At 36.2% G+C, this 15144-nt stretch overlaps 2 protein-coding genes across 2 annotated transcripts; both read right to left on the bottom strand.

The window, feature by feature from the left end:
* Window positions 1-133: 133 nt before the first annotated feature.
* On the bottom strand, window positions 134-5194 carry LOC128683160 (glycine cleavage system H protein, mitochondrial-like). Its single transcript, XM_053768460.1, has 5 exons — window positions 5048-5194; window positions 4571-4688; window positions 2128-2207; window positions 1538-1666; window positions 134-846 (listed from the first exon to the last, which is right to left on the bottom strand). Exons 2-5 carry the CDS (start codon window positions 4674-4676, stop codon window positions 682-684), a joined length of 480 nt encoding a protein of 159 aa, XP_053624435.1. The 5' UTR covers window positions 4677-4688; window positions 5048-5194; the 3' UTR covers window positions 134-681.
* Window positions 5195-7141: 1947 nt separating this feature from the next.
* LOC128683182 (uncharacterized) lies at window positions 7142-15144 on the bottom strand. Its single transcript, XM_053768494.2, has 8 exons — window positions 15042-15144; window positions 13055-13199; window positions 10910-11078; window positions 10540-10728; window positions 9802-10040; window positions 9214-9420; window positions 8633-8828; window positions 7142-7891 (listed from the first exon to the last, which is right to left on the bottom strand). Exons 1-8 carry the CDS (start codon window positions 15120-15122, stop codon window positions 7756-7758), a joined length of 1362 nt encoding a protein of 453 aa, XP_053624469.2. The 5' UTR covers window positions 15123-15144; the 3' UTR covers window positions 7142-7755.

The following is a 15144-nucleotide window of genomic DNA, read 5'->3' as shown; positions in this document are numbered from 1 at the left end:
CACTAGGAAGTCTTGTCTATCAAGCATTAATGAGGTAGATGTTAAACAGTAGAAAATGGAATTAGTACCTAAACTACTTATTGTAATGATTATGTTTGAAGAATTCTTGCTTTTCGCATAAACAACACCAAACACAACATTTTTTCAATATTTACTTACATACAAAGCTTTATTTCATAAAAATAATATTAATTAAATTAAAATTACATCTAAACCGCAGATCCACAGGCGGCGATATACCTCTAGAGAAAGTTCAGTATCCTTGGTAAGTAAATATATTTCATGTCTTTTACTCAAAACATATTTTGATTATTCCACATCTTGAGCTCCGAGCAAATAATTCGTGGTAACGTCGAAAAATCCAAGCTTTTGATGTGCAGTCGATTACTGTTCATTCACCTCACATCACAGAATGTAAACTCACTAAAACCTGAACAATGTCTAGATTCTAGATCAACACTACATGGAACTCGGTGGTAATATGACGGTCATGCATACGGCTGGTAATAAAATCCGAGCCGAAGCTTTCAAAATTAAACAAATCAATTTTGCCAAGTCATGGCCAAGAATGAAACACAAGAACACGCGACGATGAAAGAGAGAAATTTATTTTTCTCTTACTATCTCATCATCGTGTGTTGTCTAGAGCGCGGCCTGTGGTCTGTGGTTCCCTAGTAGGTGTCAGTGGTGGTCCTCTTCCAGGAATTTGTCGTAAGCCGTCTGGTCCATGAGGGCCTTCAGCTCCTCAGGCTTAGACAGCTTGACTCGGAACAGCCAGCCTTCCTCATAGCACGATTTGTTGATCAGCGACGGAGTTGATTCTACGCTGTCGTTCTTTTCTGTAATCTGTAACGTGGGAAATGTACTCATGTAACATAAAAGAAATCAAAGTATATAAAAAAATTTTACAACTCTTTGCTGACTAAGTACGATTCCTCCAAGTTAACGACTAATGTCCTCAAAGAGAAAAGAATGACAATAAGAGACAAGAAGAGGAAACGTGTTTGGCCACCTTATTCGTCACGACACGTTTTTATGAAATATATGATCGAAGGAAAAATCGAATCTAGAAAATAGTAAGCAAAGCCGAGAAGAAGGGCATTCATAGATGAAATAAAAGATAAGGCAAAGGTCATGTCGTATCTAATAATGAGGTACAAAACCTATGGCAAGAAAGAGAGTAACCTCGTTCTTAAAATTGATGATGATGACTAGGTAGATGTACCCTTACTCTATCAAACATTAAAAGATCTCGTAATTAGAAATATCGAAGCATTAAGCCCTTCTTGTTTTAAAGCTGTTTATTTAGTCTGATATAACGTTACTCTCAGGTTCACCTGCCCTTGACTGTACACCACATATCGCTCACCGCGCCGGAGATAGGCGAGTAGACTTCGCCGCTTTCACCAACGCCTTAACACTTTCCAGCGCTCCGCACTCCTCCCCAACCACCACAGTTCTGCCGACGTCGGTACTGCTGTCACAGCTGGGTCAGGGTCACTTATCTGCCCTCGACTATATACCACATATTGCTCACCGCGCCGGAGACAGGCGAGTAGATCTCACTCGCAGCCTTCACACTCTCCAGCGCTCCGCACTCCTCCCCAACCTTCACAGTTGTGCCGACGTCGGGTAACTGCGCAAATACTACTTCCCCTAACGCGTCCTGAAAAACAAATAACAATTTATGACTAAGCCACAGTCAATATACAGTTTAAGCTACTAATGTCATCATGAATCAAAATTGTTTATTGTCCAGAGTCGATCTCAGAACAACAACGTCCAGATTTGGCTAATGTTAAATAGGCCATTTTCTATGCTTACCTATTTTAGTAATAGGTATTAAAAACATGTAGGTTGTAAGTTGTAAATAAATAAATAAAATAAAAAATTAAATAAACACCTATACATTTATTAAATCGTATAACAAACTATAAATGACCAAAGACGTCATTATACGAAATCGTTATCATCATCAGAAACATTATGAGAAAGATAAACATTCTGCGCAAATTGTAAAAGTCAATCTGGGTAGGTATGGATGGATTTAGTAAGTTATACGAGTAGTTACCTGCTAATTCAATGGGTATACCTAAGTTAAAATTGTTACTTACAGAAATAACCTACCTGTGCATAGCTAGATATTCCTACGGTGCCGACGTCGTTGTTTACTGAAACCCACTCGTGCTTTTTGGTGTAAAACCGGGCTGAAATCAGAAATATAAAAATAAATTAAATATTTGTTTACTAAACCTACAGAGATGTACGCACAGTCAACCGCAAATCAAGTAGCACATCAGCGGTGATAGTAAATAGAAGAATTCGTAATTAAAGGTAGGTTGATGTGTACTGTACCAAAAAATATAAAACTAACTTATTTAATGTTACTTGCGTATCATCTTAGTCTAAGGGCTAACGTAGGAACTTCATTAAGCTGAATGAAATAAACACTTTTAAACTTCCAAAATACCTCAATATTTTTTTTGCTACCTAAGTATATCCTAATGTAGGGTATCCTAATATAAGGTAACGAAATATCCTACCTAAATACATAACACTATAAATGCGACAGTAAATTTGTTTTCTTACCTCTACAGTCTCTATCTACTCAATCAATCTTCTTGAAATTGTGCATACGTGTAGTTTGAAGTATGGAGAAGGACATAGGGTACCTTTCATCCCGGAAAATTAACGCGGGCGAAGCCGCAGGCAAAAGCTACTTGACAATTAAATAATTCGTTAATTATACGCACACAAATTAGCGTATTCAGTATTTTAATGGAGCGGGCATCATGATAAATTTCGCACAAGCACATTCGCTAAACAAAACCAGATATAGCTCCTTATGCAGATAAGGTCATAGATACACAGTACATAGATGATTTAATGGGTTATCACAATATTATTAAGATAATTTAAATTCAAAATCATGCTAACTTTATCGCTTTTTACAAGTTTTTTTGGGATTTTCTACATTATATTATAAACACATAAGAAGCTTTAAACAATGACAATCTAAGCGATAAAGTAAGCGTAGCTTTTACATTAACTTAATAATTTAGTTATCTCTGTAAATAAATATATGTTCAATGCAGTGGCATTGAACATATATTTATTTACAGATTATGCAGTGGCCTATACATGCCTGAAAACAGACAGATTTTCTGAAATACTCAAAGCTGCTAATGATTTAACTTCTCCAAACGACTAAGCACACCTTATCTAAGAACACCCTTGATTAAATTGTCTTTTAAATAAAACTAAAATCGGTTGAGCCGTTTGGCTTCTATGATGGCACGGCAGATACACATACCTACAGGTAACACAGACACACAGTACACAACTCTCCCTGCTTCTGACGGGGGTTAAAAATTGTTAGGTACGAGTTTGAGTACGTTGCTTTTGTTTCTTGGTGCAAAATCTTTATCTGTCACGACCTCGCAAGCAGATTTTTAACATCAACTAGTCAACACCCGGCATAGAGGTCAGATCCTGTTATCAGTAATTAAGTATGTACTATTTGTTGAAGATTAGGCAACTATATCTCATTAGTTAAAATTATTTATCGATATTAATATTCGTTAGTTTGAACTGGCAGTAGCAAAAATTGTGTACAAGAATGAATAATAGGTAGGTATATATTATAACTTAAGAAATAAGGTTTTTGACAAATGAATAATGCAATCCGATTTGCCTTGTGGGTGCAAACACCACAGCCCATGGACGCCATCAATACAATAAAAGTCACTGCTAATTCCACTCTAAAATAAATGAATTAGAGTGAAACAAAAAGCGGAAACTAAGCCATAATAAAGTTTGAGATATTCTTAATTGTTTGTAAATAAATGCACAACAAAAAATATCTAAAGTGTCCATTGCTGCACCCACTCCGCCCAAATTAAAGTAGACATTTTTTCACGAGAATACAGCCAACGTTCTTCAACAGCTCAACGAGTTCAGATTTATAGTAAATTTTCTCATATTTCTTGTTTAGTAAAATTTTGCAATAATCCTCGACAAGTAGCAGGTATCACAGCCTATATATAGAAGATACAACAAAATTGTGGAATTCATAACATCGCCGTTGCAAGTACTTATTTGAACACCAAAATTGTGAACTTAATATCGTAATTTTTGTTTTCGTTGTCCAATATTGGAAATGTAAAATTTCCAAATTACGAAAGAAATGCTTCCAATTTTTAGGTATTATCTGTATTTATACAACGTGGCTTTTAAACAGTAGTTATGATTTTCACTAAGTTCCAGATTATATACAATAAATTAAATAAAGTTAGGATACAATAAAGTAAATTGTTCTTGCTAACACGATATTTATCCAATCAGTTTATACCTTCGCATTGTAAATATGAAAAACAAATACAAGAGTCTTTTGGACACTTATTCTATTTTGTTATCCAAATCTGCTGTGAAAATGTGGCTGGTATTTTAAGAAACCACCCTGTAATTGATTCGCTTGTAAACTACGCCTCCTAGGGCCTTCTTCTTCTCCTAGGGCCACATGTCCCAAAATCATAATGAAGTCGCTCATTGTTATTAATATTTAAATTACCTCTATTATCTTGCGTCGTGCTGAAGAAGGCCGCCTGTCTACAGCAGTGGGGCTGGATATTTCTTGTCACCTGACACGCAACACGCACCATATTTCTTAAAGCCATCTTGTTTTGTTTCTGAAATCATCAAATTAAACTTGAAACACTACTTCAATTTACTTTGTATTTTTATATATAATTAAATATATAGTGTGTATTGAGTGTGTGATCCACTATAGTACACATTTAGTAAATTTTAATTCACGCTAACATAAATTACTTTTATACCTACATGCTTGCCTATAACTTCTTTTCATATTGAAAATAGTACCTAAAATACTCTCTAAAATTACTTAACTAAGTAGATATTGAAATGTTATAATGTGATCAGACCGAGTTTCGAAAACAAATATTTAGGTTTATATTTTAAGTTTCGACGAATTATTTGCATAATTGTAATACCTACCTAAATATTTTTGAAATTTTGAAAATCTTACCTCGAATTTTAGCTGATACGATGACACTTGAGACACGTGGAGGCAGTCGCGCGAACGAGAGTGTAATGTGGACAGAACGGCCGAGAGGAACTCGTCTTATCTCCTGTACACATTGTGACAATGTCTGCGACCTATCGATGGCTAATCATCTACAGCTCTATACACATTGCGCTGCTAATCGATATATATTTCTTAATTTTAATAGGTAGCTGTGTTGAAACGAGACAAAACCGAGCAATGTTTATACATTGCTTGGTGTTGCCCCGTTAACGTTCTCGTTATAACGTTAGACCAATAAGTGAGGGTTATACTAGATCTACCGGGTAAATTTAACTTCTTTTGTTTGTTTTTGTAAATAATAAGTAGTAAGGAATATAATTGAACATCAAGAGAAAACTTCTCACTTGGCTTTATTGTCACCAGCCAACCACTAAATATAACGAAACATTGGAAACAACGTTTGCTCGAGCTTCCTAGTCCTGCTGGTGTTTAACAAGTTATTTAACCCTATACTGGTCAAAATTATCAATCCAGATGTCAGAACTTTTTACTGAAAATGTGAATAATGAAAAATGTACTAACCTAAAAAATTTTAGTAGAAATCATCATTACCTTAATTTTTTATTGCAGGATGTTTTTTCCGAATTGCCAATGTAACCTATTGTGAGAAATAACAATGGATTTCATAGGCGATTCGAAAAAAAAAACTCATCGTTTTCTCGGTTCCTTCCAGTCGTTGAGCGTCGGAGCCCAGAGTACCCTAGTGCCTATTGTTATTTAGTTACAAGTAAGTGCTGTTTAGTTTACTCTGTATTATACTGTTTTTTTTTTCAGTACATCCAACGTTATTGGAGCCTGTTTTTACTATACTATTTCATACTAATTCTCGCGTTTATATCGTATATTTTTAATGGTAGGTATAGCTTGATTTTTCGATATTGTATTAACAATTTCGATATTTCTAAATCGAGCAGTGTCCCATCACGCCACATAGTGATTAACATTATTTTCTCAGTCATATCTTATCAGCTTGCGCGCTAGTCCGCTGGGGGTCGTCTGATGTAATTATATCTAATAAACAAAATGTCACTCATTATGCAAAAGATACGTTTGTCAGTTCATCTATATATTTTATTTATTTAAAATTTATTGCACAGCACAAAGGTTAATAACAGGTGGACTTATTGCCATAAGGCATTCTCTGCCTGTTAGACCTTAGGACCACAGAAAAAGGGTGCTTTAAAAATAAATAAGTAGATGTGTTTATAAAACAAGTAAAATATAACATAAAATATGTATATACTACTTTTTCCATATAATTCTGCAAATATAACTTAGCATTAATTACTTTAAGTAATATCTAATTCATATCTCGTGACCATACACGCAACACGCCTGACCATCTCCACTTTGTGCCGTTATATTCTGCTGACGACGATTTCGTCATACCTATTGATTTCTAAACTCGTTTATTCCACGCGGGGCTAGTGGTAATGGTGTCCGTTGATACTCAAGTCGCCCAAAGGCACCTGACATGACTTCCTCAACTACCACAATCAGGACATAATTTGATGTAGATTCTATCCCCTGTACATCTAAGTTTTTTTATTCCCAAGAGCACTACAGAATAGTCCTATCCTATTCACTAAGTGACTTGGGTACGTTTATATATCGAGCAATACTTGGTTTAGGTTTAGGTTCCTCGGAAACAGTCCTCTCTTTCAGTACTCTTACATTGTTGAGTTCTCCGTACTCTTACATTGTATGCAAAATTTTAGAAGATTAATTGAGTAACTTGGTTTTCCATATAATATTTCATCAGTTCACGTGACTTTAAATAAAATAATATGGTAGTTTTAATACGCTTGTTTTCCTGATGATACCTTATCAGTTGATTTCCTGGGGGTCGTCTGACGTAAGTAATTAAATAAAAAGTCTGTCTGTTTGCGATGAACTCAAAACCTACTGCACGGATTTTCATGTGGTTTTTAACAAGAATTAGTGTGACTCCTGAGCAAAGTAAAAGCGTTCAATTTATTATGTTTATTCTAAGCTAACCCGGACGGACAGCCAGTTAAAAATAAAACAAACACGTAATAAAAAGTCTATAATTATAAAGTTTAAAAACAATACAAAGTTATACGAGTTAAGATAATTCTTAATATCTTAACATTGTTAACCAACGATAAACTTAATTTGTACCCTAATAAATTCATTGCTTATGGCACCTTAAACTATAGTTATTACAATAGATAAAAAAAACGTAAGAAAAAAGAAATAGGTTCAGTCGACAGCACATCAACTGGCCAGAATTAATTGCAAATTGGCCATTAATGCGTATCAGCGAGAGTGACAATAAGGCGTAATTATGAGCAGGTGTCGTATAAAGTGATTTTACTTACTTGCCCCAGCATACTTAGTTTGCAGATATAACATGCGGTTGACTATATATACGTTTTTATTTAACTTATAAATCTATCAACCCGTGTGTCTATTATTCTCGGTAGACATAAATGCGATTCGAGTTTTTGAGTCCAAATGGAATTGCTGATTTTCCTTGCGATAAAAAAGCTATAGATATACAAAAAAATTGAATATACGATAATTGGCTTCGACATCTGTCTGATTTCTATGAAAAACCAATGTTACGTGGTTTGCAGCGATCATGGCCGATAGTATAGTGCTTCCGTTAAGTATCAGCCTAGTGTCTATCGCAGATAGCAGGGCCTCGCCTGCGCAGTGCTGAAGATAGCACTGATTGCGCTGTACGTCGCTGCTATGCCGCCAATCACGCCCAGCGCGATCACTTCCCAGCATACCATCTTCATCCAGCCAGGGGACTCTCTGGAATGTTGTAAGTAAGTCAAGTCAGTCAAGTTTTATATGTCAGTTAGAGGAAACAATGGCTACAGTCAGCTTAACATCACCTACAACTAAATATGGTAAGGAGCCATGAGGACCATGGTAAGGAGCCGCTTTCACCCTCAAAAACCCAGCTAATTACTTAAAAATATACACTTCTAAAATCATCTTGCCTGATGGCACCCTTGGACTGATCATAAAATCATTTTACTTCTTTCTGCTTTGCATTTTATTTATTATATTTATAACACACTACTTAGCAGCTCATTGAGCTGATGCGTGCGCGTCTTGAAGTTTGGAGATGTTATCCAATCTGTTTTTAAAACTTGACTGAAGGTGCAGTGACAACATTCTCATTGAGTTTGTTCCAGTCTCGAACCACACGATTGCATAGAAAATTACTCTTCAGTTTTCTTTTTGCCGATGTGCGACATAGTTTCACGGAATGACCTCTTAATTTATTATTTTCCGAGAGTTTAAACAGATGTTGCAGACTAGGTACATCGTAATATTTTGTTAATATTTTGTAGGTCTCGATGAGACTCTGTCTGCGGCGTTCCAAAGTTAAGAGATTTAGTTCCTTTAGTCTCTGTTCATATGTTTTATTCCTTAGTGACTTGACTAATTTTGTTGCCAATGAAAATCCGCTACAGCACTGTCCACTAAATTTTTTCTTGCAAGAACCAAGCCTCATATTTATTATTTTTTAAGACATATACTTACGCAGGAGACCGTCCCTCCCTGGCGGGTTGGTCTATCAGCCGTAAGTAGCACAGTGAAGGCAAAATAAACGTCAGCAAGGCCACGCTAGTGCCTCCAATCAAGGCCAGAATGGTGTAGAAACGAGGGATGCTCTCGCCAATGAACAGGATTCCCGCCATGATAGACAGGCGAACCAGCATGCGCCGGCCTGTTGACTCTGGGGAATCATGATGGCTATATAGTATCATGTCTTTATCTTTACAGGAGAATCCTTCAAAGAATTAGCTAAGAATAGTGAGTTTATTGGTAGACTAATAGATATGTAGAGATGGTATACCATCTCTGAATTCAATGATAATAGTGTATCAAGTGCCAATTGGGAAACATTTTAAATGTTGTGTGCAATTTTTAATAAAGAACTTCTAAATGACCCGGCCATAGTTCCAAGTGATGGCCTCTGTTTTTAAACTCCTGCGCACACTTAGTAGTACCTATATATTCTACTACTAAAAATATCAATTATGTACTTGACAAATAACGAAGACTTTTCAAGATATGAAACTGTAAAATATAATCAGTAGTTGTGTAATAAACACACGTACCTCTAGGCACGTTGTATAGTTCCTCCATCTCCTGGCAGACGGGGTTGATGATGATGATGAAGGCGGCCATTAGATGCAGCGCCATGAGGATGTTACCCACGAGGGTGAGGGGGGTGGTAGAGAGGGAGGCACTCACGTTGGGGGCCACTGACTCCCCATACACCGCATACCCGGAGATGGCAATTGGAAGGTACAGACACAGAATTGCTGGAAAAGAGATTTATTGGTTAAATTAATATTTAAAAAAATATATTTATTTTTTATCCATATTTTTTTATCAATAACACAATAAATTAACATGGAAGTCAAATTAGATCTTAATAGATCCTCGTGATAGCTTTAGGATCAAATTCTCCAATTGCTGCGTAAGAATGCTAATTACCTAAACACCAAGAAGAGTCCTTGAAAAGAATCGGGCCCGGTTGTATATGCAGTTGATAAACTCGCCAATCCACATTGATCTCATGTGGTGACACCTCTTCCATCCATAAGGAAAGCCCCCAGCAGTGAGGACATTAAAACAGCTGATGGTGAACAACGAAAAACAGCGATATCTTTCCAAGAAATAAGGAATATAGAAGATCTTACCAGCAAAGCTGTATTGGAGGCTGTTACTGAATTTGCTCTTATCAGCCATGTCGTTCTGGATGGTGGGGAAGGTGGAGGCGCCCCCGAACGCGAACATGATGGTACCGAAAGCTAAGAAAAAGTCCTGGAAGCCGTGGATGCCGTAGCGATAAACGAACGGACGGACGTCATTCATCATCTGAATGAAGTAGAGGATGCAGGCCAATAAAGTCGCGCCGAAAGCAATTACGCCGGTTAGGCTGAAACGATGAACAAGCAATAATTATATTAAACGAAAACTAAAGTTTTAAGCGATAAACGTCCTAATAATTAAACTTTTGTTTAATTATTTGAGTAATAGAAAATTCGACGTTATAAAGGTCTCCCGTCTGAGAATAAATAAGAATAATACCTATTGTCCTGATTATTTTGAAATTATTGAATAAACTGTATATCATCGATTCATTGTGATACCTTTTATTATTGAAGTCAACATTTTAATAGATAAAAATAAATATTTTGACAGTAGTTCACTTACGTATTTAAACTACGACCAAGCATGAAAACAAAATAAAATCCACACTTAGTTGTGAACAACGTTTCATATTTCAAATAACTATCTATATACTCGTATATAATTTGCTACTAATTTAGGTACTATTTGAATAGAGATCTAGTCATTGTTTTAATAATTTAACGTTTATCATCATAATCCTAAATGATGCAAGTGTCATGTTAAAAAATGTTTCAAATACTCACGAGATATCCTTAGGAGTTCCAAACAGCATGAGCGGAGTCATAGCTCCGGCTACAATGAGGTACCACGCGCAGAAGGTCACAGTAGGCACTAAGGACAGGAACACTTGTTCTACGATCTGAGCTGCTAGGAGAAGGTATACTACCGAGCCTCCAAACAGAGTCACCGTTACCGCCATGGACACCGCCACGCTGGAATAAGATAGGAAGATGTTATTTTAACGCCTGCACTGCACAGCACACCGTGCTTATTCTAATTTATAAATGCTTTATGTGCCAAACTCTCTCTTCTCCACGCCGTTTTTGATACCCTTATTTGTCAGACCAGCACCGGCCAGAACTTCTTGGGTTTTCTTCTGATATCAGTTCATACCTCCATTTCTTGCCCAGCGCCTGGTCAGCGATTATGGCGTAAGGGTTCCTCTTTCTACTCCTCATCTCAGGGTCCCGGTCCTCGATGATGGACCAGCAGTCACCGAGTCGCTTACCGCTGAACGCTGCGACAGCACCCATCAAAATAATGATGGGGACTCCCACCCAACCTGTGTCAAAAGAGTGTAATTATTTATCCAATGTGTGTGTGTCTGCGTGTGTATGTGTATGTGCACGTGCATGTTTGTAATAATGTGTATGTTTGTGATAATTTTGAACCGTTTGTCTGATTTTGATGAAATTTCAAAGGTAGGTATGTAGGATCCAATGAGCATGTTACCTTTTGATAATTAAGGCACTTGGTTTTGAAATACATCGTACTGTGTATGTGCTCGTAATTAGGTATCTTAAGATGACGAGAAAAGACGTGGATAAGAGACAAAGATGCTCTGATCGCTTTTACAAAGGCGCTATTTGAGTTTTTACTTGTATTTTACAATCTTATCTGTATGCCACAGTATATAGCCACAGGAGAACAAAGTTACAAAAAGATCGAATATTTTAAAGCTAATTAGCGGGACTGGTCTACTACTAGGTAAGTACCTAGGTAACATTAAATAAATCATAATATTTTTTGAGACTTGATGTTCGAGGATGAGAAAAATACTCACAACTTACAAGGAACACAACTTATTTGTTACTGTTATTTGTTATTCATAAAAAGAGTTAAAGTATACTTTAGCTAAAGTATGTCAATTTCAAATATTACGAAATGCGATAGGCTATTTAGGTTTTTTATGACTACGGGGTAATAATATATTTGATCTACGCATGTTAGTACTTACTAAAGTAAAGACCAGTAGATTCTTATGGCTTCTAGTTTATTCATTAATCACCACGTGATCAAGTTCATTCATTTGTTTTTAAATTCAAACGGACGGTCATACCTACTGCCCACAAACCGCACCAAACTTGTTTATCTAGTTTTTTAATTGTTGTCAAAAGAAACAGAAGCAAATACCGGAGTCGCATTTCGACACAATTTTTAGTTTTGAAGAATTTTTAATGTAATTTAAATCATTTTGTATTTAGGTACTTACAATGTTTCTCTCTTGGCACATGTTTCTGTCTTTGGCATGTCTTGTATCACAACGAAAACTGTATTTTCTACGAAAATCGAACCTATAGAACTCTAGTCTCAAATTTCTTTTAACACAGATAAAACTTTCTTTAATGTCATCCTAGGCCTTAAAGATCGATGATACATCTTATTTCGTAATAATATTATGTAGATATGTGTGTACATGTATGTTTGTTACTCTATCACGCAAAATCTACTGGATGGATTGTTTTGAAATTTAGGTACCCCGGTAGAACAAAACTTGGAATACACACACACTTAGGGTAGTTATTTTCCCGAAATTCCCACGGAAGCGAAGCCCCAGGGCGCAGCTAGTGTAATATAAAATTTAAAGTCAAAAGTGCCAGTCATTTTTGAATTTGAATTTCAGTCAGACACTATTGAAAACAAACAATATTTTTTAAATTAAAATTAAATCGTAATTCATTCTCTCATCAAAATACCTAATTGACATACATTTATTTTATATTTCTGAATAAAGTCTCATCTCTTCTGTAATCTAACCTATCTCTTATCAATATCAAGGTAAACTGTAGCATAACCCAGTTGAGATGGAGTAGGTACCTAGAGAGCAAACTACTTATGTTTCGTTACAGTTTGGTCTTATCAACTAGAACTATTTAATTAAACTAAATACTGTTTACAAAATTCCATTTGCACATGTGTATGGTAGTACAAATTTTATCAATCAAGAAAATACTCGCTATTGCATAAAAAATTCGCTTTGCAAAAATGGAAGAGTAAAAATATTTACTTAAAATGATTTTAATTCTGACCGCACAGTGGTGGTACCTACGTGCCCATAGTACAATACAAAATATATTTATTGCTCATAAAAAACAATATCAGCACAAAATAATACAATAGTTTATAGTGGACCCATAGTGGACCAATGTTGGGCTTATTGCTAGGCACTCTCTTCCCGCCAATCCCTTTGAGTAGTGAGAGAGAATGACAGAAGAGCGTCTTTTCGCCATGTCTATTCTTTTAAGGTATAAATCTCACCAGTTTTGACAAGAGCCCTTGGGAGCGCCAGCACCCCGCTTCCAGCCATCTCGCCAGCTATGAGGAAGGCTGTCTGCGCCATCGACAGCCCTCCATTCTCAGACTTGCCACTGCTATTGCCCTCGTCAACACCTCCGATTTTATCCTAGGAAATTGTTATCTTTATTTTGTAATCTTGTAAGGTTGGCCTTAGATTGGAACTTAGTTATATCTGGGACTCGATTCGATTATCGGATCGATAAAAGCTCTTCAGACTTACAGCCAAAGAATTCTGCATTCTTAGAAATTCACCATCGATAAAATCCAATCGATTGCATTTATTCGTTAGAACATTCGATTGTAAATTTGTTTAGAACCTTACCGGTATTGAAATATGTGATAATATTAATAAGTTACATACTTGTTGTTTAGTAGGTTGCGTAGTTAGCTACTTATAATACTTATCTCAAAACATCGAAACGTCGCCATTGCCATTAGTTGCGCAATAGATCCAATAAAAAATATACCGTCGGGTGGAAACTGTCAATACATACACAGTTGTGGTAACGTGAAACCGAATCAGCTGGATTATCAAGGGCGGATCCACAGTTGTGACAACAAAGGGCGTGTTACTTTTGATTGTAGTATCGCGTCACATAACATTAGTCATTCATCGCATCACATAACACTCATCAAATAATAATTTACAAACGACTTTTTAAGTCATAACTACACTGAAACTTACAAAAACCCTGGTCTACTGACCTACCTACATACCTGTTTATCGCATACCTATTTTTATCGGATCACTTCACATATTTAACAATGCACAAAAGTATTACCCATAAGTTTTTACGACTGCTACAACTACAAGGCGGTAGTCTAGGTTTTGTGCCAGTAGTTATGAAATGAAAAGGTAGTATAATTTTTTATGAATCCAACTTTTATTTTATTTTACTATTTACCACTGTTCACTCAACATGAAAGAAAAAATTAAAAGATTATACAAAGCTAACTAGGTAGTTTATATTCCGACTGGCATTGGGCTGATTTTCGTGTAGCCATGACCACAACATTTTTGAAGGTTGGATCCGCGCCTGCGGCTTGTTGGTCACGGAGGAGTCGGGGAGAGCGAGGGCCCGTAACCGGTGTAAGGTATCAACACCGAAGCCCTTCACGCCTTGACATAATACCGTTCAACCCCACAGAATGTACATATGTTTCAATGTTGTCTCAATAATAGTTCTTATTTGCACGCAATAAGAACGATAGGTTGTAATGCTATGGACACGACCACGAAATATTCTTGGTTAATTCAGGTACTACGTCTATAGCACATGTGGCGGGATAAAATAATTTTAATAAAACACTAAAAACAATTAGTACCTATAAATTATTGTGTAATTAATATTGCAATGCTTATCACTAATGACATAGCGAAATAATGTCTAGAAATATAATAGGTTTTAATTATTTTAAATATATGTATATAGGGATAAGTATTAGGTAAGGTAATAATCTGATGCAGTCACAAGCCACAAATGAAGCCACTGAGGTAGCCCATTTTGGGGAAGACATGATCTGACTTCTCGCTGTCGAATGTAATCGATAACCGCTGCGCCCCGGGGCTTCGCTCTCATGGCAATTTCATGATAAAAAGTACCCAATGTGTTATTCCAAGTTATATCCTACTCGTGTACCAAATTTCATAACAATCCGTCCAGTAGATTTTGCGTGAAAGAGTAACAAACATACATACTTATATACACACATCCTCACAAACTTTCGCATTATAATATTAGTAGGATTGATGATTTATATTATCTAGTAAATTAATAAAATGAACCAATTCGAGGCTATAAAGATCTCGACATTACAAGTCTTTTTTATTTATTTACCAACATAGTTACGTAACTGAGAAATTAGTAAATCGCTAACCTGCCATAAATTTAAACAGACATTTTGCTAGATTCAAACCATAGTGGGTTAAAGTTAAGTACCTACTTACATTTTTTGCTACGAGGGGTGTAGTTTCAGTCGCTCCACCACTGCTCCACGGCTTGGCCTCTAGTCCAATTTTCGTCGACATGTTTTCAGGCCTACAAGCTATA

The sequence above is a fragment of the Plodia interpunctella genome, chromosome Z (assembly GCF_027563975.2).
Source record: "Plodia interpunctella isolate USDA-ARS_2022_Savannah chromosome Z, ilPloInte3.2, whole genome shotgun sequence".
NCBI classification, from domain to species: Eukaryota; Metazoa; Arthropoda; class Insecta; order Lepidoptera; family Pyralidae; genus Plodia; species Plodia interpunctella.
This window is presented reverse-complemented; position numbering and strand designations above follow the sequence as displayed.